This window comes from Gadus morhua, chromosome 20 (assembly GCF_902167405.1).
Source record: "Gadus morhua chromosome 20, gadMor3.0, whole genome shotgun sequence".
Lineage (NCBI taxonomy): Eukaryota > Metazoa > Chordata > Actinopteri > Gadiformes > Gadidae > Gadus > Gadus morhua.
In genome coordinates, this window is record NC_044067.1 from 23,902,628 (window position 1) to 23,928,198 (window position 25,571).

Sequence of the window (25,571 nt, forward strand, 5' to 3'; positions counted from 1 at the left end):
GTTGGTGTGATGGCGCATAACACGTCGGACTCTCGTCTCTGGTATTTCTACAACGAGACTCGTATTGGGGGTTATCTCAGCCAAGGTTGAGAATGAATTGGGGAGAAGGAACTTTGGCTTTGACTCCCTCAAGAACATGAACCACGACATGGAGGAGAAAGGGATTGTTGGCGGCGAATGTCTCCCGCTTGAGCCCCGCTGAGGGACCACCGCCGGAGGCGGAGGTGCATAAGCGCTGCCAGGCAAAGATCCCTTTCTCCTCCTTGTCGTGGTTCATGTTCTTGAGGGAGTCAAAGCCAAAGTTCCTTCCCCCCAATTCATTCTGAACCTTGGCTGAGATAACCCCCAATACGAGTCTCGTTGTAGAAATACCAGAGACGAGAGTCCGATGTGTTATGAGCCATCACACCAACAGCAGAACGGTTATCCAAATAACAAGCAAGTGTACAACACTTGCGTTACAGTCCTGGAGCTCTATGTCTAAATAATATCATATAATACATAGATATCTATATCATATAACATATTGTGTGCGCCTCCAGACGATATTATGAATCACAAACGACTTTGTCGGGTTCTGCGACGTCTCTGGTTCTTCCACTTTCACATCAACCTGAAGTCGACTGAACCGCGCGCTGCCTGCTGCCGGCTGCCCGCTGCCGGGCGATGGTGCCGCGGCAACCGGCGGCATGTCGCAGTTCATGTACTTCAGCAAGTCAAACCAAAGTTCCTTTCCCTCAATTCCTTCTCAACCATGGCTCAGATAACCCCCACGACAGTCTCGTTGTGGAAATACAAGACACGTCAAAGAACCGACAAGAAACACTTGCGTAACAGTGTGTGTATTCACACACACACATGTGGCGCTCGCACGGTCGAGTCTCATTGGCGGGCCAACGTCTCTGGGCGGGCCAGGCAGAGTAAGAGGAGAGCTGAGATTCCTGATGACGTCATGAATACAGACATTCCAAATCAGCGCGCTTGAGCCTCCGTTTTTTCAAAGGCGAGCAGAACAGCTAGTGCTCGTTTCACACCAAACGCAAGTTTTAGCCACTGGGGGATCATAGGCAGGCTAGGGGAACTCATATTTATGTTAGAAAACCTCACAAAGTGAGATTTTCATGTCATGGGACCTTAAAAATATCGCAACCATCAGTCAGCCGTGCCATAAACTTTCCTTTGGACATTCAACAATTACACAGGATCAAAGCCAACTTCATGGCAATTGCAGGTATGCCCGGTGTGGTCGGTGCTATTGACGGGACGCACATAAAAATAATTGCGCCATCAAAAGACGAGGACGTGTTCGTCAATAGGAAGAAAGTGCATTCCATCAACACGCAGGTTGTTTTTGATGCAAATTTTAACATAGCCTACTGGATGTTGTTGCAAAGTGGCCTGGATCTTCAGCTACCCATGATTCGCGCATTTTAATGGAGAGCGGTCTGAGGCAGCTTTTTGAGATGTACCAGTTGGGTGTCACTTGCTGGGAGACAGTGACTATCCATGCAAGACGTGGCTCTAGACACCCTACCTCAATCCACAACCGGGAGCACAGTTAATGTATAACATGTAAGTGATTACGCAGATTACGCTTAGTCCTATGCGTAAAACACATCGTATTGACTCTTTGACGCCTTTTATTTGTTGAATCCATATTTATTATTGTTTACTGATTTCTTCCATATATGCTAGAGCACACAAACATACACGAAATGTTGTGGAGAGAGGAATTGGGCAGATGAAACGTCGGTTCATGTCCTCCACGGCGAAATACGCCTCACCCCAGAGAGGGCAAGCACAGTAATCACTGTATGTGCCATTCTACACAACCTCTGCAAGCGGAGGAACATTCTACAGCCAGATGATGATGATGATGATGATGATGATGATGATGGCGATCAACATGACAATGAATTTGGCCGTGTGGAACCGAGTGGACTGGCATTTAGGGATCACTTTGAAAACACATTTTAGGTAAACACCTTGGCACAAATCAGTCAACACTTGTGTAGTTCATAACATTTATTTCCTTTTAAATTGTACGTATTTTTATTGTTTGCCTTCTCTCTCTCTTGAACGTGCAGGCTACAACGTCATTATCGTGGTCTGCACAAAATTGTCATCATGCTTGTATTCTGCTAACTGCACTATAACTACTTAATAGGAATTCATTTCTAGCCTAGGCTATTTCCTTGTTTTTCGGTGATTCAGTGGGCTCGTCTGAACAACCAATCACCGAACTGACTGCTTCTAAACTCGTGCACGAGAATTTACGGAATCCATAGCAACGGCGCGTCACTCTTAGTTCACTCTTTGTGATTTATCCTTAGTAAGAGTAGGTCTCAGCGGCTTTGTGAATAACTTTTAAGAAAAAACTCCTACGTAAAATGTTTTAGCGCGAGTTAGGAGCACTCCTAGCGGTAAGATAAAATGCTTTGTGAATACGGCCCCTGAACAACAAATAGTGTTTAATAATAAAGCAAATAACTCCTGATGCAACATCATTGCATGGGGCATATTATTGATCTAAGACACAAAATGTATTACAAATTCAATGGTGTTGGAATAGTTCATATAAAATAGCGGAAGGATAATGTACAGCGAATGTAGATACAGATACAAGATACAACAAAAATAATTGTAATGTACTAACGATACATCTGAAATAACCACAACAAAACTACATACCAATGAAACGTCCTATTCCGCTCCTGGTTGTGACAGTGTTTTGGCTCCAACTGTTTGGAATGACTTGATTCTGTATCAGACTCGATTCGGTATCAGACTCGGGGTCAGCTGCATCAAAGCTTGACTTGACTGACACTCATAATGTTTACAACTTCTCTGTGGTGTAAATTTGCACACGCGCAAAGCGTTCGATTCAAGTTGGCGGTGAGTACAGTCGCAGCGGCTCGGAGCTCTCCCCCTAGTTGCAGTTCTTTTGGTGTTTCTTGTAACGTTTACTTTCTGTGCTATGAGCCTTTCCCTTAAACTGGGAACGAACATAACTTACAACCGACTGCACATCTTGAATATTCCGAACACAAACTACATTCCACCCCCCCCATCTGCTATACCGGAGGAGCTGCTCCGTACATCGGTGCCTGCCTGTATAACGAGCCGAAGCAGCAAGCGGGGCAGACGGAGACGCGAGAGGGAGAAAAAGCGGGGGAAGCGGGACGGCAACAAAGCTAGGCTAAGGAGCTCCCCGGACCGACCTGGGCCCCGTTTCCCGATATCGATGCATCTTCGCTCGTAAGATGGTGCGAAAAGTGGATATTTCGAACCATCGATAATTTCTTTGGAGCGTTTCCCAAAACTCCTCTTAACGTGAACGCGCATTCGCTGCACTCAAGACGATCGTAGGATTGTACCTGTCCACTGACATGGTGCTGAAACGGGCTATGACGCAGGAATGTCGGAGGAAAATGGGGTTAAAAAGGGTTAAAATATCTCCCCATCAAGGCCAACCGCAGAGTAGCCTACGAAAATAATAGATTGCAATAATATGAATGCTAAAGATATTAAAACACAATTGATTAAGCCTAGGCCGACATATATATCAGTCCTAATCCTGAGCGCACGATCGGGAGGTGGAAGTTGCGCTTTAGATGCCTTCACAAGTCCAGCGGAGGGCTCCAGTTTTCGCCGGCCAAGTCATGCGCTGTGATATGTGTGACAGCTATGTTGCACAACATTGCAGCTAAGGCTGGGGTAGCTTTGGTTGAACCGGAGGACATTGAGGACGATGACGACGAGGAAGATCGGTGTGAGGACGGCCTCCCTCATAACTAAGCGGCTGGTTTTCATGCACGTCGAAGAGTGATTGAGACTTTTTTTTAACCCCCTCCACCCTCCCACATGTCACTAAAAATTCCCGTCAACGTGACCAATCCCCACCATATCCCAGCCTTTTGCCTGCTCCTTTGCTTGTTTTTTATAAAAAAAAATATTTTTTTATTTTTTATTTTATTTATTATTATTTATTTTTTTTACATTATTTTATGCTACGTTTTATGAGTAGCCTATGTCAGTCTGCACAAATCCCCCCCACTTTCTCTCACACATTTTAAGTGCCCTGCCTGCTCAAACATTTCCTGGACTGTCTCTCTCAAACTAAGAACATAATGGCCCACATTAGGCTCAGACGCACGTGATACACCATTACCAATGTGTTATAATAAAACGCATTCAATACTAGGAATGTCCGCTGGCTACGCCACTGAGGCTATAGTAGGCTAACGAGGCTCTTAGCGTCCTACGAGTACCCTGGAGCACTCGTTAGCTACTCGTGACTCGTGAGCGTTTTTAAGAGGTTCGTTACCAAAGATGCTTTCGGGAAACGGTGTGAAAACTGTACGATGCTCGTACGACCCACTCTGCGATCCACTTAGGCTAAAGATGCTTTCGGGAAACGGGGCCCAGCTTTGCCCAGCCTGTTCATAGCAAAGCGGTAAGATAAAATGCTTTGTGAATACGGCCCCTGAACTGCTTTTTTTGCCAAGTTTGACTGTTCTGACAACATTGACAACACGCGGGCACAGCAGGGAACCAACACCAGTGCTGAATCTGAGCCCCAACAACGTAAGACGGACCCTACAGCAGATCAACCCCAAACAAGCCACCGGACCTGACGGAGTACCAGGGAGGGTTCTGAAGCAATCTGCAGGGGAGCTGACTGTGGTGCTCACGGACCTGTTGAACACCTCCCTGCTGCAGCCCTACGTCCCCACATGCCTCAAGACAGCCACAATCATTTCTGTCCCAAAACAATCAGCCATCAGGACCCTCACTGACTACCGGCCTATTTATAGACTATAGGTCCGCCTTCAACACCATCGCCCCCCCGTTACTTGCCACTTAGCTGGACAACTTGGGCCTCAACACACACCTGAGCAAGTGGGTCCTGGACTTTCTCACCGGCCGACCGCATGGGGAGACAGGTCTCCTCAAGCATCACCCTGAACTTCGGTACACCGCAGGGGTGTGTTGAGCCCCTTCCTCTTCTCTCTCTACACTCTCGACTGCAGACCCACCCACGAGGCGAACATCATATTAAAGTTTGCAGACGACACCATCATGGTAGGCAGGATCACGAGTAACAATGAGGCTGCCTACAGGACAGAGGTGGAGAACCTGGTGAGCTGGAGCCGAGAAAACAACCTGGGGCCGTATTCACAAAGCATTTTATCTTACCGCTAGGAGTGCTCCTAACTCGCGCTAAAACATTTTACGTAGGAGTTTTTTCTTAAAAGTTATTCACAAAGCCGCTGAGACCTACTCTTACTAAGGATAAATCACAAAGAGTGAACTAAGAGTGACGCGCCGTTGCTATGGATTACGTCAATTCTCGTGCACGAGTTTAGAAGCAGTCAGTTCGGTGATTGGTTGTTCAGACGAGCCCACTGAATCACCGAAAAACAAGGAAATAGCCTAGGCTAGAAATGAATTCCTATTAAGTAGTTATAGTGCAGTTAGCAGAATACACGCATGATGACAATTTTGTGCAGACCACGATAATGACGTTGTGGCCTGCACGTTCAAGAGAGAGAGAAAGCAAACAATAAAAATACGTAAAATTTAAAAGAAAATGTTATGAACTACACAAGTGTTGACTGATTTGTGCCAAGGTGTTAAAATGTGTTTTCAAAGTGATGCCTAAATGCCAGTCCACTCGGTTCCACACGGCCAAATTCATTGTCATGTTGATCGCCATCATCATCATCATCATCATCATCGTCTGGCTGTGGAATGTTCCTCCGCTTGTGCTAAATAACGTAGTGTGGCCAAACACTTTATTTCGGGACTAATCTGATTATTCCTGTTAGTCGGGGATGTTATTGCATCGCGATTAACTCCACAACAAGTTTAATACCCTAACATTTCGTCTCGCAGGCATTTACGATTCTTTGTGAATAGGTCTTACTGAGTTAGGAGTCCTCTTGAGGACTTTTAAGCTCTCCTAGACTTAGGTGCTACTTTTAGGCCTAAAATACTTTGTGAATTGCTCTTAGTGAAAAAAGTTAGGAGTCCTAAATTTAAGAGTGACACGCCCATTATTTTTCGGAGTTACTCCTAAATTCGCCAGTTAGGACCTACTTTTAGCCCTAAAATCCTTTGTGAATACGGCCCCTGATCCTCAACACATTAAAAACCAAGGAGATGATCCTGGACTTCCCTATTCTAGTAGTACCCCTAAATGCAATTATTAACCCCAAAAAACATAATATCATCCCTTTAACCTTTTAAAATAAACTGCCTTTTTATAGTAGTACAATTTTATTTTTTATAATTCTTCCCGAACTTCCCTAACCAACACCTCCTTCATACTTTATGCTTGAATAATAATTACATTAAATACTACTTTAGTAACCAAATGTTTTTTTTTTACTTCTTCTTAAAGGGAAACTTCACCCATTTCCATTAAATGGCAACTTCACCCATTTAACTTAAGCTTTGTATCTTTAGAAAACCACTCATATTTTTGAATGGTCGAGCATCATTCCCTTATTTTCTGGAGAGACTGGAGAGATCAGTATCAATCTCCAACACTTCCTGTTTACAATGACGCAATATGACGATTTTTGCGTACAAGACAATAGGAAGTGTAAGAGGGGATGATTCTCGTAAGACTACAACCACTAGTCCCACCCCCCTCTAGGGGGTGGGACCCACTGATGCTACAGACCTATTAGAGCAGTGCCAGTGGGTGGGACTTCTCCAGCAGAAACTAACATCCACAGCGTCTGAAGCTAAGCTAACAGAGGCTGTTGATACAACTGAAGTACAATGGTGGAGGGTACTGGATCTGACATAGAAGATGGCACCATGCAAAAGTTCACCATTTCTAAGAAATACAAACGAGGACTACCGTATTTTCCGCACTATAAGGCGCACCGGATTATAAGGCGCACCTTCAATGAATGGCCTATTTTAGAACTGTTTTCATATATAGGGCGCAACGGATTATAAGGCGCATAGAATAGAAGATACTGCAGTCAAACGTTTGACTGGGGTTGCGTTATGCATCGACTAGATGGAGCTGTGCTAAAGGGAATGTCAACAAAACAGTCAGATAAAGTCAAACTTTATTAAGCGTTCTGACAACTCCGTTCACTCCCATGGTAACGATGTTCAAACGTTAATGTGCATATTAACAATATCTCCCAGCCTTGTTCAGTTTTAAACACGTAAAAGAAACACAGTCTGATACCGCTAATTCAAACGTTAGTGCATAACTTAACATTGTTCCGTTACGTATAACACGTAAAGCTCACTTTTTCAGTTCATTCCCCGTCCACGAATCCCTTGAATTCTTCTTCTTCAGTGTCCGAATTGGACAGTTGGGCGAGTATGGCATCCAACATGCCCGGCTCCCTCTCGTCATTATCCGAGTCAGTGTCGCTGCTGTTGCCTGGCAGTTCAGTGATTATTCCTGCCTTCGTGAAAGCTTGGACCACAATTGAGACTGATATATCAGCCCAGGCATCCATGATCCATAGGCAGATAGTGGCGTAAGTCGCCCGGCGCTGTCTCCCCGTCTTGGTGAACGTGTGTTCGCCTAAGGCCCCGTCCACACGAAGCCGATTTTATGGTGAAACCGCATAAGTCTTGTCCGTTCGGCCGACGTCCAGACGGAGCCGGCGAATCCGGAGCCCGAAACCGCACACTTCTGAAACCACCCCCGGTGGTGGTTTCAAATCTATCCGGACCTATGCGGTTTCGTGTTATGATTCGTGTGGACGTCTGAAACGCTTGATGGCATTAGCCCCCAAACCAGCTGGGGGATGTCAGATTTGAGTTGAATTTTTTGTTTATTTTATTTGTATTCTTTTTGTAGCTTTAAATAAAGCCCCTTGATAAATGTAATTAGTAAATGTGCATTAAAAAGTATTTCTGCTCAATTTAAAAGGTTGAATCTCCTCGTGACTGAATGTTTGTATACAGCGTGCGGGCTTGATGCGCTCCACTTTTTTCTGTGGAGAACCAGCGCCTTGAATATTTACTACAGCGTTTTTACAGCTCGATGCGGTTTTGAAATGACTCCGTCTTTACAGAGATATCCCTGAACCGCATAAAACGAAATCGGATCGTTTTCACCAACTAATACTCTTCACTAGAAATGTTGTGTGAAATGATTTTCAAGCGGTCTTGCGGTATAAGCTTGGTAGATGGAACAGCGAGGTGTCCGATAGGCGGAGATCTAGATAAGCGGGAGTGGCCAGCGAAGCTGGGCATCGTGGTGCATGGTGGGAGTTGTTGTCTTCAATCCACAAGCGCCAAAATGTCACTTTCTGCCTTTTCTCGGTCAAGACCGCACCAAATTAGAATTTTATTTTATTATTTGACTACATATAGGACCAAATTTCAATACATATTCATGCCTCGACCGGTGAAATGCTCCTTTAAACTTTTGCACTCCCAAATAGACACACATGGGATTTCTGTACACAACATAAAGTATCAAAATCTATAAACTGTCACTACTTCCACAATATTTACCACAAAGAAATATTCTACATCGTTGAGCTCCTCAACGATGGTGTTGTTGTAAGACCTTTACGCATACACACATAATGAAATCAAAAAATCTGTATGATCTAAACAGCGGTTTAAAACAATAATTCACACATTGATGATCTCTGACCTTTGACCCTGGGGTTGCTATAGAAACTAGCCAGAAAAATCTAGAAACCAACCTAGAACACCCTAGCAACCCCCCAGCACACCCTAGCAATCAACAAGAATAGTTGTTAACATCGATATCACTCTAGTAACTGTCCAGAACACCTTAGCACCATGTTAAACACTCAAGCAAACATCCAAAACATCCAATAAGGAACACCCAAGAAGCAACATATAAAGCAACCATCACAAAACTACATTTCTACTTCACTTCACTATTCGGTGCAATTCTAATATACTGATATTCCCAACATTAGCTACAGATCGCAATTTCCTCTGAAGTTCTACTAGTTACGTGAGATCTACTAGACAGCAATCTGCCTAACTTCTTCTACGGTATTCTTACTTTATTATCTCTTCAAACTTTGGTGCCTAACTCCTCCCACAATGTAATGATTAACCTTGGCTTTAAACAAGAAATATGATAATGGATAGCTTTCGAGTCGACTGCTAACACACATCCTAACTTCCGTTCCTTGCTTTAGCATTAACGTAGGCTCCCATTAGATCTAAATATATTGTGTAACGTCTTTACTGATCAACTTTGTATTAAATCTAGGTTTGGCAATAATATGTGGCATTGAACTGGATTGCAATTCCTATTTAACCATCCAGTGGCTAATGATGAGCAGGTGTTGATTACAATTGCCTTGATTGTCCGCTGGTTTTGCGCACATCGATGCACAGTTCGCCAAGTTTCCTTCGGCCATATACCAAGGTTTTATGAGCAATTTGAGGCTGCAAACGAACTGAAAATGACTGTGTATGTACATGTACAAAGTATATGGCCAATGTTTCCTTCGGCCATTTACCAGTCTATTTTAGGCTGCAGATGACCCCCAAAATGTCTATCTATGCAAACCGGTATCACGCATTTTAATGTCATCTCTCAATGCATACGGGCTGTTTTCAAAAATAAAATGTAAACTGCATACTGTTGTACTCCACAATTGTTAGATCACATCTATCTAAAAGTAGCTTTGAGCTCCTCATGCAATATATGTTTATTAAAAGAAGCTCAGGAAAGTTAGTTAGTTGTGAATCATAATTTCAATATTTACAATAATGGAAACAAAGACACTATTAAAGCCTGCATTTCAAAGAGAATTCAAACTGTATAGAATGGCTAATGTCATGGCTGTCTGGCAGGTCAGCTCCTCTTTAGCATGGCCCCACATGGTCACTTTGCTCCTTGATGGCCACATTATTGGCAACATTTGAGGAGAAGAATCAAATATGAACTGCAAATGATGGCCTTTGCTAAATACAGTTTGCTAGTGATGAGAGATGGCCAGAGACGTTGCCTGCAGAATGACCTGGGGTCTCATTTATAACCGTTGCGTACGCACAAAACGTGGCTGAAATTGGCGTACGTGACTTTCCACGCCAAGGTTGTGATCTATAAAAAAACAACTTGACGGGAATATGTGCGCAGCCCTAAGCAAACTCTGACCCATGCGTACGCATGGTTTGGAGGAAAAGGAGAATTTGCGACACAGATGGTGTGGTGGTGAACTGAAGTCAGACCGAAGAATTGTAGAGTGAGAAGAACGATTATGTTTTATCATCGCCCTTCATAAATTTAATTTCAACCCGTATCATGCGTTAAATCTATGTAATCAGAATAATTTAAGTCAACTGTGTTATTTCTCAGTTATAACTCCAGAAACATCACCTTAGAATATAAAAAAAATATATTTAATCCCGTCACTCCATACTGTCCACTGACGGCGCGACTGCATGGAATAAAGCATCCGTCCAACATGTGTCAATAACATAATATTTTTATGTGACACTGTAAACACATAAATGTCAATTAAATCCCAAGTGTGGAAAACCAAGCCACACTCCTCATCACAATCGTTGTCCGTTACTCTTGATGCTTTTCATGACAAATCAGGCATTAAAAAGGGGTTATGTTCAAGAACATTTTATGTGGATGATTACAAACTGATTATCCAAGGTGTTCTCGGTCAGTCTTATTACCGTAACCCTATACATGCAGAGGTGAGCGCAGTGGTTAATGCTGCACCATATGGCACTTCTGGCGGACCATGCAAATGACAGGATTCGGAGGGAGATGGTCTTTAGGGACCATAACAATTTATTGGTAGGCTACATAAAAATATGTAACTTTATGTCAGACCACTTCTTTTTTAATTCTGGGACTGTGCGCTACTGCGCTCCTTGCTACTGACAGAGTACACTGCTGCAGCAACATGTTGCCACTCACTCTGCTTTTTGTTGTTGGCGATCCCAATCCCGTGACCGCCGAACAAAACTACTTTTCGGGCCTCCATCTCACCCACAAGTGTCTCCACTTCAACCTCCGTGAAATTTCGCTTTTTTGCTTTTCTCAGTACTTCTGCCATTGTTTCCGACAAGACATAATACTTGCATCTGAGTCTGTTTTATATGCAGATCGAATTCATGAGGTCATTTGCATTGACCATTTATGGTTAAAAAGGGGCGTGTACAGGGCGGAACGTGAAGCTGATTCAGCTGCGCACACTTGTAGGCAGTCTGTGATTTATAAAGCAAAGATTGCGTACGGTGTGCGTACGCAGGGTTTTATAAATCTGAATATTTTTTGGCGCACGCAAAACTTGGCTTCTGGGCGTACGCACATTTTTAGTAACGATCCCACGCACAGTTTTATAAATGAGACCCCTGGTCCTTCGTGGCTAACAAGGACATTTCAACCTTTTCCATTAGAGCTTTCCATTTGGCCTCAAAGTCCTTGGGGTAGAGAGAAGCGTACAAACACCAGCATTTTCAAGTTTTGCTCAACAAAGTGTTGTTGTAGTTGGTGTCATTGACAGCCCTTAGCCACTAGAGCGCATGTTGCCAGCATGGTCGGTTTGTGCATTGTGATAAATGAAAAGGTTGGGGTGATACCCTAATGGTGGGGTTATCTTGGTGCAGAGTGGACGGTTGGGCGTGTCTTGGGAATGGTTTTATGCTGCTAACAGAAAATTAGCGGCATAAAAGCGGTACTGTTTTGTCCAGACACATTTCTCATTTCATATTGAGTTATATATTATCGTATTCGAAGATGGAACGCTCCTTCGACAACTCTTCATTTTCATACCTTTAACCTGTGTTCATACATTGAACAAAACATCACATTTTCATCTTCATACTTCATACAGATCTTTAAAAGAAATGTCCATTACTTTACAGAGAAAAGACATTGCCTGACGTAGGACCACATAAATAGTTAAAGGAACATAAAATTACAAAAAGAGGAGCCACTCGCAAATAATAATAATAATAATAATTCATTGAATTTATTTAGCGCTTTTCTAGACACTCAAAGACGCCTACAGTGAAGGGGGGGGGGGACCTCACTAACCACCTAATGCATCCTATAGGTCCCATCTCTTTTGGGACAGCTTCTGAAAAAATATGGGGGGACTTTATTCCGTATAGCTTGCATAGACTTGTGATAACAGATGATAATTATTCACCTAAATAACGTAACTATGCATATGTTGTTCATTGCTCAGTATGCAAAGGAGAGTTAAAGTGACAGCACCGTGTCCCTCTCACTCTTCACATTGCTTCTCTGCCCTTCCTTTGACTCTTCCATGTTGTAAGCTCCTTCGGCAGCATGCTTTAGAGTCGCTCAGGTCTTCTCTCCGGTATGCAGGTCAAGCTTCTGTTGTACCGGCTACACACTTTATGGGCCCTATCTTGCATCCGGCGCAAGTGACTTAGTCACTGGCGCATGTGTCGTTGCTAGTTTACAACTGGCGCAGAGCGCTCTTTTGCCACCTGCGCCACTCGCCGGTAAATTAGGGAATGATCTTGCGCCCCAAGGGGCGGTTCGGCGGAAGGAGGAGGCGTGTTCTGGCGCAAACGGTATTTTGCCGTCTCTGAATACCATTGCGCAACTGACCAGGAAATACCTGGTTTAAAGTCAGTGGCGCGTTGTTCAGATGCTATTTTAAGGGCGCAAGCATACATGCGCATGCGATGCATACGGATTGCTTGTGCACCTCGCGCATACACTTTGCTTCTCTCATCTACCTAGCCGCACATTCTTGGTAAATTATTTGGGAAAGAACAGCTGATGCAGCGGTAACAAGTTGTAGGCTACTTTTTAATCAATGCATCTGCAAACACCGTACAGCAAACACATATTTTCTTGACACAGACATCGTGTAGGCCTACATGCCCATAACTTTTAGGATTGATGAGTAGGCCTATTTGATCGTGAAAAAAATTGTTTTACCGCGAGTGAGTGTTAAAAAGAATTAATGAATGCGGGCGCGCGTGTGTGCTCTGTTTAAACACACGCAAACTAAACACTCTCATCATCATCTCATTTTCGTCCGCTTATCGGGGGTCGGGTCGCGGGGGGAGCAGCTCAAGCAGGGGGCCCCAGACTTCCCTTTCCCGGGCCACATTGACCAGCTCTGACGGGGGGATCCCGAGAAGTTCCCAAGCCAGTGTTGAGATATAATCTCTCCACCTAGTCCTGGGTCTTCCCCGAGGTCTCCTCCCCACTGGACGTGCCTGAAACACCTCCCAAGGAAGGCGCCCAGTGGGCATCGTTACCAGATGCCCGAACCACCTCAGCTGACTCCTTTCTAAGTAAAGGAGCAGCGGCTCTAATCCGAGTTCCTCACGGATGGCTGAGCTTCTCACCCTATCCCTAAGGGAGACGCCAGCCACCCTTCTGAGAAAACTCATCTCGGCCGCTTGTACCCGCGATCTCGTCCTTTCGGTCATCACCCAACCCTCATGACCATAGGTGAGGATAGGAACGAAGATCGACCGGTAGATCGAGAGCTTTGCCTTGCGGCTCAGCTCTCTTTTCGTAACAACGGTGCGGTAAAGCGAACGCAATACCGCCCCCGCTGCTCCGATTCTCCGGCCAATCTCACGCTCCATAGTTCCCTCACTTGCGAACAAGACCCCGAGGTAGCCTACTTGAACTCCTTCACTTGGGCAAACTAAACACGTAACGCATAATACAATCAATGGCAATGTCTATTACCGTGGGGACACATGCATATTATGATAGCATACAATACTGATAAGAAACAATGTTTATAATGTATTGCGTATATCATTAAATAGAACCACAGTTACCGCATATCATATGTTATAGCCTATCATACGTTTTCTTTGCCGAAATTTATTTGAGGACTCAGTATTTCTGAAGTTGTGGAAGAAAACCCCTTATTCCATGTGTGAATTAGGCCACATTATTTGGCAATAAACTAAGCCATTTGCAAATTCATGTGCATCTGTCTCATCGGAGACTGCAGACGCGCTGTCAAAATATCAACTCGTCCGATTCAAATGCGTTCATGGCTCTTAAAGGGGATGGGAGCTGGCACTCTCATTGGTTTGTTGCACGTAACGCCCAAACCACACCTACGGGTAATTAGGCTGCTTCAGACCAACCCTTTTGACGCTTGCGCCGCGGCGCAAGCGTCATTTATCCGCCTGTAAAATAGCGATAGCGCCGTAGAACTGCTCACAAAGCTACTTGCACTTTGCGCTTTCCCACTTGCGTTTCAGACCGTTAAAATAGGGCCCCTATGTCTTTTTCAAGCAATTTCATTACTTCATGGACTTTCACTAATTTATTTTGTAGATGGGGTGAGTAATCCTGATTGAAAACATAGTTTGTCTCGGAGAAAACGTGTCCCTGGCTGCATGCCCGCCATAGCATTTCGCCTTTTACCCTGCATCCAGGAATCTTTCTTTTTGTTGCTCTAGGAGGGGCTGTTAAATCCTTAGGCTTAGACACCAGTGGAGGATGGACCTTTTCAACATTAATCTCCATGTCTGGTGGAGTACCTGCTGAAGCAGCTCTTTTCAGGATTTTGAAAATTCATCTGTTGTTCTGTTTCAGTCTGTTTCGGAGGTCATCACGGTCATCACGTCAAGTATGTTTTGGTCTTGCTGATCTTTGTTGCTAGCAGTGTTTAGGATAGTTGGTCTTGGCGGTCCCTATTTATCTGCCTTTTGTTTGCTGGGGTTCTTTTGTCAAGTATTTTAAGGTCTCATTTTGTCTGGGTACTGTCGGGGTTTAACATCATTAGGCTTCAGTTGTCCCCTTTCCTTTTTTCAAACGGAGCTCCCTCTTTATGCTGCAATCCATTCATGACTTAAATGGAAGTTCCTCTTTAAACAGATTCTCGATATCTCTTTCACGTGTTGAGATTCAACGATGTTGATTTATAAAACGTTTGCGTATTTTCACTTTTTGTCATTGACCTCCATTGACGTTAGCCCCGCTTAGGCCTAACTAGCTTCAAACAAAGCTCAAACTTAAATATTTCAAACAGACACACAATGTAAAGCTTAAATGGTTGCAGTGCTTGTTATTTTACCAATGTTTGAATGATTCTGGGATTGGAATTATACATTTGGGTATTTATGTGTGATGATCACCATTTATTTTAGTCACCTTATGGTTGACACAACATTCATTTCTTTAACACAAAACGTATATACTTGAAGGCACAAATATATATTTTCATTAGTTTGTCAACTTTTACTGAACATGCCCATGTCCAGGTCTTTGAGAACAAGGTTATGGTTTGAGGAAAGGTTCTTCATACAAGGCATGGCAGTCTGCCCAGAATGAGGCAGGTAGGCTTCTAAAAGCCATATTTTTCACGCCATTGTATCTGTACACATGATAAGGAATATGTAAGCTGAGAATCCAGATTCCAGCAGTTTGAGCCACATCATTCTGCAACCTTAACATTCTGCAACCTTTATTTCCCAATAGAGGTCAGTTACATTCGATTAGGTTGCATGTCAATGGTGTCATAGACCCTTTACCCACTAACTTTTGGGGAAACACGCCAAAACAGTTGAGACCTGATTTATTGATGTATTCGATCGATACTACGATGTGCTATGCAATGACAAGTGACTAATGCATTCGATCGCATCTGATATGCATTTTTATCTTTCCGAGAAGACGAAAACGTTAGCTGAGATGGTTTCCACTAATGTAAACATAATGAAAGTCAGTGTTCTGGTATCATATACAGTGTATGTTAAGTCGGTTTAACCTGTATTATATACAGTCTATATTAAGTCAGTTTGACCTGTATTACAGTCTATGTTAAGTCAGTTTAACCTGTATTATATAAAGTCTGTGTTAAGTCAGATTGACTTGTCTAATATACAGTCTATGATAAGTCTGTTTAACCTGTACTATATACAGTCTATTTAAGGCCAGTTTAACCTGTATTATATACAATCCATGTTAAGTCAGTTTAACCTGTATTATTTACAGTCTATGTTAAGTCAGTTTAGCCTGTGTCCTATAGGCCCAATACCAATGTCCGGACTCATGGACGTTGATGTGCTTTCTCGCAAAATTATTAAGGCCTTAGGGCTGTCCCAATATCGAATTCCAAAGGGCGTGAGGGTTTGAGTCCACACTGTGTAGACTTCACCTAAGGGAATTACCCACAGTTCAAAATGTTGTGACGTTTACCACGGAGACCATAGGGAAATCCATAAATTAGGAAGGTAAACAACAAGACGACTCTACTGTCAATGCACAACCAGATGGGAATTTCTGCCTTTTTCTGGATCATTTGGATTAGCTCACCAAAGAGAGGCTCTTTTGGCTACCAAACGGCTCTTCATAGTACTAATTATACCTTTTATAATTCAGCCAAATGAAGCCCGTTCTGACTTATGATTAGTGTGTGTAGGCCAATAATCACCTGATTCAATACATCCTTTATACTGAAGTATTCAAAAGTAAAAATTAGATTTTTCTAATATCAATAAATTGCTGTTGCCGATTGTCTTCATTGCATTAAAAAAAGAAAAAAGAGAATTCCCAAACCGGCAAGTGTCAGCAGCATCTTTGTCATTAAACGTTGCCAAGGTAACATGTGCTCTCGTGAAGTGCTGTCCCAATCCCATATATACCTATCTGAGCCGATGTGGCCTCACGCACTCACTCACTTAGCACCTGAGATCAATTAAGTCTGTGAGTCCTTAGTCCTTAGTCCAGGGCTTAGTCAGGGCTCACTTTGGGATTTGGCCATACAGTCTATGTTAAGTTTAACCTGTATTATATATTTAGTGGGAAATTTTATTTTATATATTTTAAGTGGGAAAGCGACATTAGAGGAGGACTGAGTGCTCATTAAAGCAGGACTGACTGAATCCTCGACAGGTTCCCACCGAGGCTGGCCTGTGATGATTATATTTTCCCCAAGCGTCAAAATGTAGCATATCCAATATCTTTCTCGTAAAAAAATAAATAAAAGCAAACCTTAATCCTAGCTACAATCACACGTAGAATCTAATCCTACACTGTAATGTATACAGTTAATATACATATATTATCTATACATATATACATTTACAAAACATAATAAATCGAATATAAGATAAATAAAGCACATCTTAGAATATAAACCACCTAAGATAATTATATTAATCATTTAATTAATTTTATTAAATTAAATTAATTATATAAACACCTCATTATGAACCATATCTTTATCTTTACTCAAAGTGCGAGTTCAAGTAATTAAAGTGTGCGTGCACTTTATACCAAATATCCCCCTCCTGGCCTCCGGAGAACTCGGATCTCCGATTCAGATAAAGAACAGAAAGCAGAACAAGAGTCAACAGTCTCTGCCCTCCGCCGCTGGAGACAGCTCTGTTATCTTATGAGGTCAGTAAATCATCTGTTAAACCCGACACTTCTTTTTAAATAACATTAAGCCATCCCTTATCTCATTTTAAACCTAGTTTAAATCTCTTAAGCAGAGATTATTTTACTTTAATACACCGCCACCACCCGAGAACAGAACCAAACTTAAGGCTCTGAAAATAACTAATGCATTACTTCATAAAACATGATAACTATTATTTTCTTCAAATCAAACCCAACAGATGATCTCTAGATGATGAATGAATGATGGATAATTAATGATGATAATGAAACACCTCTGCATGCGGGCTTTGGTCATTTTCTTCTCCTTCGGCCCTCGCCTTTTGGGTTTGTTGTCTCCATCTTCCTCCCCTTCATCCTCCTCCTCTTCTCCCTCCTCCTCGTCTCCCTCCTCGAGCCGTTGACGGTCATCCTCCTCTTCCCCCTCCACTTCCTCACGTGGCTCCCGCACGCCGCCCTCCTCTAGCACGCACTCCTCCGTACAACACTTGGTCATTTTAAACTATTAAATTAAAGCATAGAAATGGTTTGGAGTTACTATGAATAACTTTCTGTACAAGACTTTAACATCATTGTTAAATGACCAATACTAAAGTGTTAGAATAAGGGCTTCTATTAAAGTTACTGCTCTGCGCGCAGGGCCCCTGCAGGGGCCCCTCCTGTGACCGACCCAGAGGCCCTCGATAGATGACCCCCAGACGGCACACAGGGCCCACATGTTGTCGGAGCCCGCTCATCATGAACCACATGAGGAATTGCAACCAGCCGCAACGTCTAGAATCATTCAAGTGAAATCAAACCGAAAAAACCAAGAGTGGGGGCCCCCATCGAGGGGCCCGGGGACACTCAGAGCACAAAGGGCCTCGCTATAAAACAACCTGGCTTAAACTGAACAGAGCTACTGAACACGGTTCCTGAAAAATGCTAAACATCGATTTATTTACATATACTGATTACATACTCTGACATGCACTGAATGGAGTCAGCCAGGGTCGCATTGTCTAGACCAGGGGTTCTCAAACTATATGGGGCCGGGGACCCCCCCATAGGGCAGAAATTATTTCAAGGACCCCCTCATAACCGTAACACAAATGTAATCATATAGGCTCATGTCTATTTTTTCTGTTGGATGCTTTTGAACTCTTTTATGCTTCAATCATTCAGTGCTAATACCAGAATAGTATTAAATAAGCATTTTATGGTATTTTGGCATAACTTTACAATATGTAAATAGATTTTACTTTTTTATAAATGTGTGTATAAAAATGTCACACACACACACACACACACACACACACACACACACACACACACACCCCAAACAAATCCAGCAAAAACATGACACGGCAACATTGCCCAATGTTGTCACAATGGACATGGGACAACGGCAGAGGACATGTTTATTTCCAAATGTCTGCAAGGATTGGTTTACAAGAGAGATTGTAAAGTGGTGCAAAACAGTTAAATTATTCACCCACGTAAACACGTTACCTACTGTTACCAATGGTCCATCGTAACAAATCGCCTGCTCGGCATGCCATGCATATATGGATGAAGCTTTGAAGGGGACGCAAAACACAGCTTTGGCAACGCTGTTGAACGCTGATTGACTGTCATCACGCGTTTGCTGCCGAAAATATGAAATATTTCAACTCGAGCAGCATTTGACGCGCCGCAAAATACGTGAACGCGCCTGCAGCGCGGGCACGGGAGTGCTGCGCTGCAAATCAAATCTTGCCGCGCCGCAAATCAAATTTTGCTGCCGGTTTTCTCGGCAGCAAGTGGTCCGGCAGCAAACCCGCAACGCGTCTCTACATTCACTTTGAATGGGATCGTGCTGCGCGGCATCTTTTTGCATCTTTTGGTGTGAACGCAGGGCAGACTCGAGGATGCGTTGACAGGTTGACGCAATGTTAACAGAGTTACTATTGGCCGAAAATTAAAGCAGGGGTAAAGCAAGGTAAAGCCTGAGGGAGTTTGACGTAATGTAAAAGCCGAGTGTTCATTAGGGGTCCAAGCCAACAGGTTGGATAAGGATTTTTAGGGGTCCAAGCCAACAGGTTGGATCCCTATTGTTTTTGTAAGGATTTTTATTAGGGGTCCAAGCCAACAGGTTGGATCCCTATTGTTTTTGTAAGGATTTTTCTTTTTAGGGGTCCAAGCCAACAGGTTGGATCCCTATTGTTTTTGTAAGGATTTTTATACTACCTCCCCGTGAAAGTGGAACCACAGCCCAAACCGTAAATGGTGCACACGCGCCAATTGCATGACTAGATCCAGAATCGGCACCGCTACTCAGATAACAAAATCCAGACACGCCGGTCACTAGGTGGCGCTATACCAAGGAATGCGCGTTTGGGGCTATAACTCCCACACCGAACCTCCCACAGTCAAAAACTTGTACGCACATATTCACTGGAGTCTGCTGCATCTTTTGGCATAGGCCACGCCCATTTGCGTCCATAATTTTTTTTCGCAAAATCGCGAAAACCGCAAAACTGTTTTTTCGCTTCTCCTCCCACATTTCTTGACCAATTGACACAAAACGTTGAACAAGGCATCTTCAGACGCACGCGCAAAGAATGCAATCAACACTTTTTTGATGCGACCTTTGACGACGAAAGGGTAGCGTTTTGAATATTGGTTTATTAGCTAAATTAGACGTGGAATATCAAAAATCCAAAGAAATCCAAAATTAGACATCGGATCGAGTCCAAATTTTACACACATGTTGGTGTTAATCTTACTGTCGTTCGATAAAAATTTCGGAAAAATTCGCCATAAGGGGGCGCAATAAACGAGGAAATTGTATATCTTCTAATTGGCCTGAGGAATGTTCTTCAAACACGAGGGAAACCATCAAGGGGCAATCCCGAGTCTATATAGAAAATATGGCCAAGAATTATTAATGTGGGCGGGAGTTATTTGGAAAAGGAAAATTGTCTTCGTAAAATTTCGCCACAAGGCGGCGCCAAAAAACTACGACATTGTGTGTCCTAATTTGCCAATGGAATGTTCTGAAAACGCGTTTTGGGCTATAACTCCCACACCGAACCTCCCACAGTCAAAACCTTTATATCCAAAGACTCACTGGAGTCAGCTGCATCTTTTGGCACACGCCGTGCCCATTTGTTTTGAACACATGCTTCGCGTTGTGCCGGCGAAATGCACACTTCTTGGACCCCTGCATAACTGCTTGCAGTTCTAGTTAGGGGTCCAAGCCAACAGGTTGGATCCCTATTGTTTTTGTAAGGATTTTTATACTACCTCCCCGTGAAAGAGGAACCACAGCCCAAACCGTAAATGGTGCACACGCGCCAATTGCATGAGTAGATCCAGGTACGCGAAGACTATGCAGACGACAAAATCCAGACACGCCGGCCACTAGGTGGCGCTATACCAAGGAATACGCGTTTGGGGCTATAACTCCAACACCGAACCTCCCACATTCAAAAACTTGTACCCACATATTCACTGGAGTCTGCTGCATCTTTTGGCCTAGGCCACGCCCATTTGCGTCCATAATTTTTTTTCGCAAAATCGCGAAAACCGCAAAACTGTTTTTTCGCTACTCCTCCCACATTTCTTGACCAATCAACACCAAACTTTGCACAAGGCATCTTCAGACGCACACGCAAAGAAATTACATTACTTTTTTGATCCGACCTTCGACGACGAAACGGTAGCGTTTTGAATATTGGTTTATTAGCTAAATTAGACGTGGAAAATCCAAAATCCCAAAAAATCCAAAATTACACATCGGATCGACTCCAAGTTTTACACACATGTTGGTGCTAACCTTAATGTCGTACGATAAAAATTTCGGAAAATTTCGCCATTAGGGGGCGCCATAAACGAGGAAATTGTATATCTTCTACAAAATTTAGCCGCGAAAACGCCACACTGACTTCTCCTTACTCCTACCACAGTCAAATCCTTTGTATCCACAGGTTCAGGGTAGCGTTTTGAACACATGCTTCGCGTTGTGCCGGCGAAACGCACATTTCTTGTCGCGTTGTGCCGGCGAAATGCACACTTCTTGGACCCCTGCATAACTGCTTGCAGTTCTAGTTATACTTCCTTCCCTAAAAGTGGGCCCACACCCCAAACCGTAAATGGTGTCGACACGCGAATTGCATGACTAGATCCAGGTCTGTGGTGTGTACGTAGACGACAAAATCCAGACATGCCGGCCACTAGGTGGCGCTATTCCAAGGAAAACACGTTTGGGGCTATAACTGCCACACCGAAACTTCCAGAGTCCAAAAACTTGTACACACAGATGCACTGGAGTCTGCTGCATCTTTTGGCCTAGGCCACGCCCATTTGCGTCTATGAATATTTTTCGCTAAATCGCGAAAACCGCAAAAATGTTTTTTCGCTACTCCTCCCACATTTCTTGTTATTAGGGGTCCAAGCCAACAGGTTGGATCCCTATTGTTTTTGTAAGGATTTTTCTTATACTTCCTTCCGTAGAAGTGGTACTACAGCTCAAACCGTAAATGGTGCACACAAGCCAATTACATGACTAGATCCAGGTCCGTGAGGTGACGGCAGACGACAAAATCCAGACATGCCGGCCACTAGGTGGCGCTATACCAAGGAATACGCGTTTGGGGCTATAACTCCCACACCGAACCTCCCACAGTCAAAAACTTGTACCCACATATGCACTGGAGTCTGCTGCATCTTTTGGCCTAGGCCACGCCCATTTGCGTCTATAATTTTTTTTCGCAAAATCGCGAAAACCGCAAAACTGTTTTTTCGCTACTCCTCCCATATTTCTTGTTGGTTTAACGTTACGCCGACGGGAGTAATGACGACCGGCCCAACATTTTTTCCATAAATACCGGTATGTTTATGTTGTAACAACAAGCTCTTCACGGACCCCCTGGCAACGCGCCGCGGACCCCCGGGGGTCCGGGGACCCCACTTTGAGAACCGAGGGTCTAGACAGTAGCTGCTGGTAGCTAGTCTCAAGCAGGCTTCCAAATGACCATCAGTCATGGTGGAACGGTATTTTGACAAAATAATCTTTGTGTGGGAAAAGGCAAGGCGGTAGCACATTTCCTCATGTTTGGGTGCTTTTCCTTTGTTAGTAAGTTCCCAAATTGTCCAGGAGCCATGGACTTAAGGTCAATATCAGCTTGTACTTTCAAAATCTCTTCCTCCACTGCGGACGTGTGCAGGGGAAACACCCCTGCAATTTTTAATGCGAGTAAATCAACCTCAACATCTTCCCTAAATGGATAGCACATTAATGTAGCGATTGGCTTGAGTAAAGAAAATTCTTGAAACCGTTTGTCAAAGTCTGACAGACAATTTTCGTCGAACAATTGGTCAATCCAATAGAGATGATACTCCACCTCTTGCACCATTTTTTTTTTAGGTAAAGAGTTTTTAGTTTTTTTTGGAATGTCCCGTGATCTACCCGCACAACCTTTTTGATTGAGTGGTCGATCGCTATCGACGTATTGGGCACCTCTACAGGGGACCTACATCATGCATACATAAATTGTATTTGTCTATGATTCCTTTTTTTGGAAGAATGACAACAAATAGGCCTGTGTTACAAAATGTAAACACATAGTGGTCATTTTCAGCTATTAATAGTCAAATCATTTATTTTATTGTATTACTATAATCATTCTTATCGTCATTATCTGGAAACGTGTATTTTGTGTGTGTGTGTTAGAGGAGTGGAGAAAGAGAAAGGAGAGAGAGGGATACTATACAGAAAAGGTTTTTAAACAACTCATCTATCCATCTATAGTTAAATATTAAACTCATGAAATTTGACGTTTGAGCAGAAGGAAAATCCATAACTTTAATCACTAGAAAGTTTTCGCAAAAGATGCACACATTTTGAACATTAGACTTTATCTATATAATTATAGATCTATAAATAGAATTACAGATAATTATATAATTATTTGAAATACCAAAAGCAATATTTGTTGTTTGTATAATAAAAAAAATACTAAAAATATTATTGGTATTATGAATGTAATCATTGTAGTTATTTGGAAATATATAAATATATATTAATCACTATATGAAAGTCGGATTTCTATTAACTAAATTTGACCACTGATAAACATGAGTGCTTGAAAAAAGCATGAGTGCGTTAATAGCTTTTCAATTGACGTTTGTAGCAATTATTGTATTTTAAACTTAAAAATAATACAAATATTAAAGCCACCTAATTCAATCTTTGTTATTTAATTGAAATATTAGCATTTGTTAACAAAGTAATTGAAACATACCTGTTCCACAACGAAGAGTAGCAAGATCCTCAAGTCAGTGTGTGTGCGTGTGCGTGTGTGTGTGTGTGTGTGTGTTAGAGTCACAGTGTGTCCTCTTTTATGCATCCAAGATGAGAGTGAGACTAAGAGAGAGAGAGAGACGGGGAAAAGGGGATGAGGCTCATCCCCTTCTCCGTCGCTTTCGGCACGAGCCATATGGTTCATTACGTCATGAAAACTCTCTCTCTCCTCCCTCCCTCTCTCCCTCCCTCTCTCTCTCTCCTCCTCTTTCTTCCTATCTCTGTAACCGCTCTCCTCATATCTCTCCCACTTGCACCCTCACTCTCTTTCTCCACCATCTCTCTCCGCCTCTCCTCTCTCTTCACCCCCCTCTCTCTCTACATCTATCTCCCCTCTTTCTATACCTCTCTCTGTTTGGAGACTGGACCATCTGTCAACAGTTGGTCCACACACACACACACACACACACACACACACACACACACACACACACACACACACACACACACACACACACAGTTGAGAAAGATGAAGGTGTGTTAGGTCAGTTTTAACAAATATTTATAATTAATGTATTATTTGTAATCAATTTCTGAAAACATTTCTCTGATTTTGGCACATGGAACATATCCTATCTGTTTTTAACAATTATTCATCAAATGAATATATATTTTAATTAATCGATGGATGATTTGGATCTAAAAACGTAGGATAGTCACAACATATCCCTGAGAGATGTATTAAAAAATAACTCAAATGTCTGGTTAAATGTAGATAAAATATGTTAATGTCTCAAAGTCAGCTCATAAACTGGGAATCTGAGAGGCTCAGGATGGAGGGGCAGATTTTGTAAATGCAGTAAATTTTCTCACAGGATGTATAAAAAGTTTGTGAAAAGTAGTTTTGTTTAAAGCCTAAACCTAAACAAGAAGTAGTGTTGTCTAAACTAGTGGTTCCCTAACTTCAAGGTGGACCAGCGATTTGTCTTCAAGACCCATCGTGAACCACCAGGGCCCCGTTTCCCAATAACGATGGATCTTCGCTCGTAGGTTAATTGTCCCGATGGATCTTTCGAACCATCGATAATTTCTTTGTCGCGTATCACGAAACTCCACTTAACGTGAACGCGCATTCGCTGCACTCACAACGTCGTAGGATTGTAACTGTCTACTGACACGGTGCTGCAATGGGCTCCGTAGGAGGGGGAGACGCAGGAATGTCGCAGGAAAATTGTGTTAAAAAGGGTTAAAATATCTCCCCATCAAGGACAACAGCAGAGTAGCCTACGAAAAAAATAGACTGCAATTATATGAATGCTAAAGACATTAAAACACAATTGATTAGGCTCAAGCCGACATATATCAGTTCTAATCCTGAATGCACTGTGCGTTTCACGGCATTTTCCCCCCTGAAATAATTCCATATGACAAAAAATTAAAAATAGGCAATGATGTTTGATATAGGCCTACCCTTAACAAATTAGCTGTTTAACATTACCGAGTGTCTGATTGATTGTTAATCATGTGTTGATAGTGTAGTGTTGTAGGCATGACGCATCAAATTAACAATCGTTGACAGGTTTGATTAATTAGTCTCTGAACATAGGCCTATATAGTGCAAGGGACAATGCAGTACGTCAGTGCAAATAATGGCTGGGAGACAGCGTGTGCTAGCGCTCCGTGCGCAAGAGAGAGCGAGAGAGCGAGAGCGAGGTCCCCGGAGTCGCCTTGTTGCGATCAATGGCCGAATCCGTGACAACTTTGACCCCCTCGAGGTCTACACTGACGCGGCAGTCATACAGCGCTACAGGCTGCCCAGGGAGGCCATCAGACAGCTGCTTGGGGCGATCAGGCAAGACCTCAGACGTGCTACAAGGAGGAGCTTTGCGCTCACACCGCAAGTGCAGCTCTTGGCCGCCCTCCAATTCTATGCCACAG

General features: G+C 43.1%; 1 protein-coding gene across 2 annotated transcripts in view; it reads right to left on the minus strand.

The window, feature by feature from the left end:
- neurod1 (neuronal differentiation 1) overlaps positions 1-23,763 on the minus strand; it is a 46,053-nt gene extending 22,290 nt beyond the window's left edge. The window contains exons 1-2 of one of the 2 annotated variants that reach the window (XM_030343746.1): positions 23,635-23,763; positions 17,644-17,870 (exon numbers count right to left, since the gene is read on the minus strand). In XM_030343746.1, coding sequence (XP_030199606.1) covers positions 17,644-17,870; positions 23,635-23,739 — 332 coding nt within the window. In that variant the 5' untranslated portion in view covers positions 23,740-23,763. The remainder of the gene's footprint in view (positions 1-17,643; positions 17,871-23,634) is intronic. The other variant, XM_030343748.1, reaches the window with a different exon arrangement.
- Between the last annotated feature and the right edge of the window lie 1,808 nt (positions 23,764-25,571).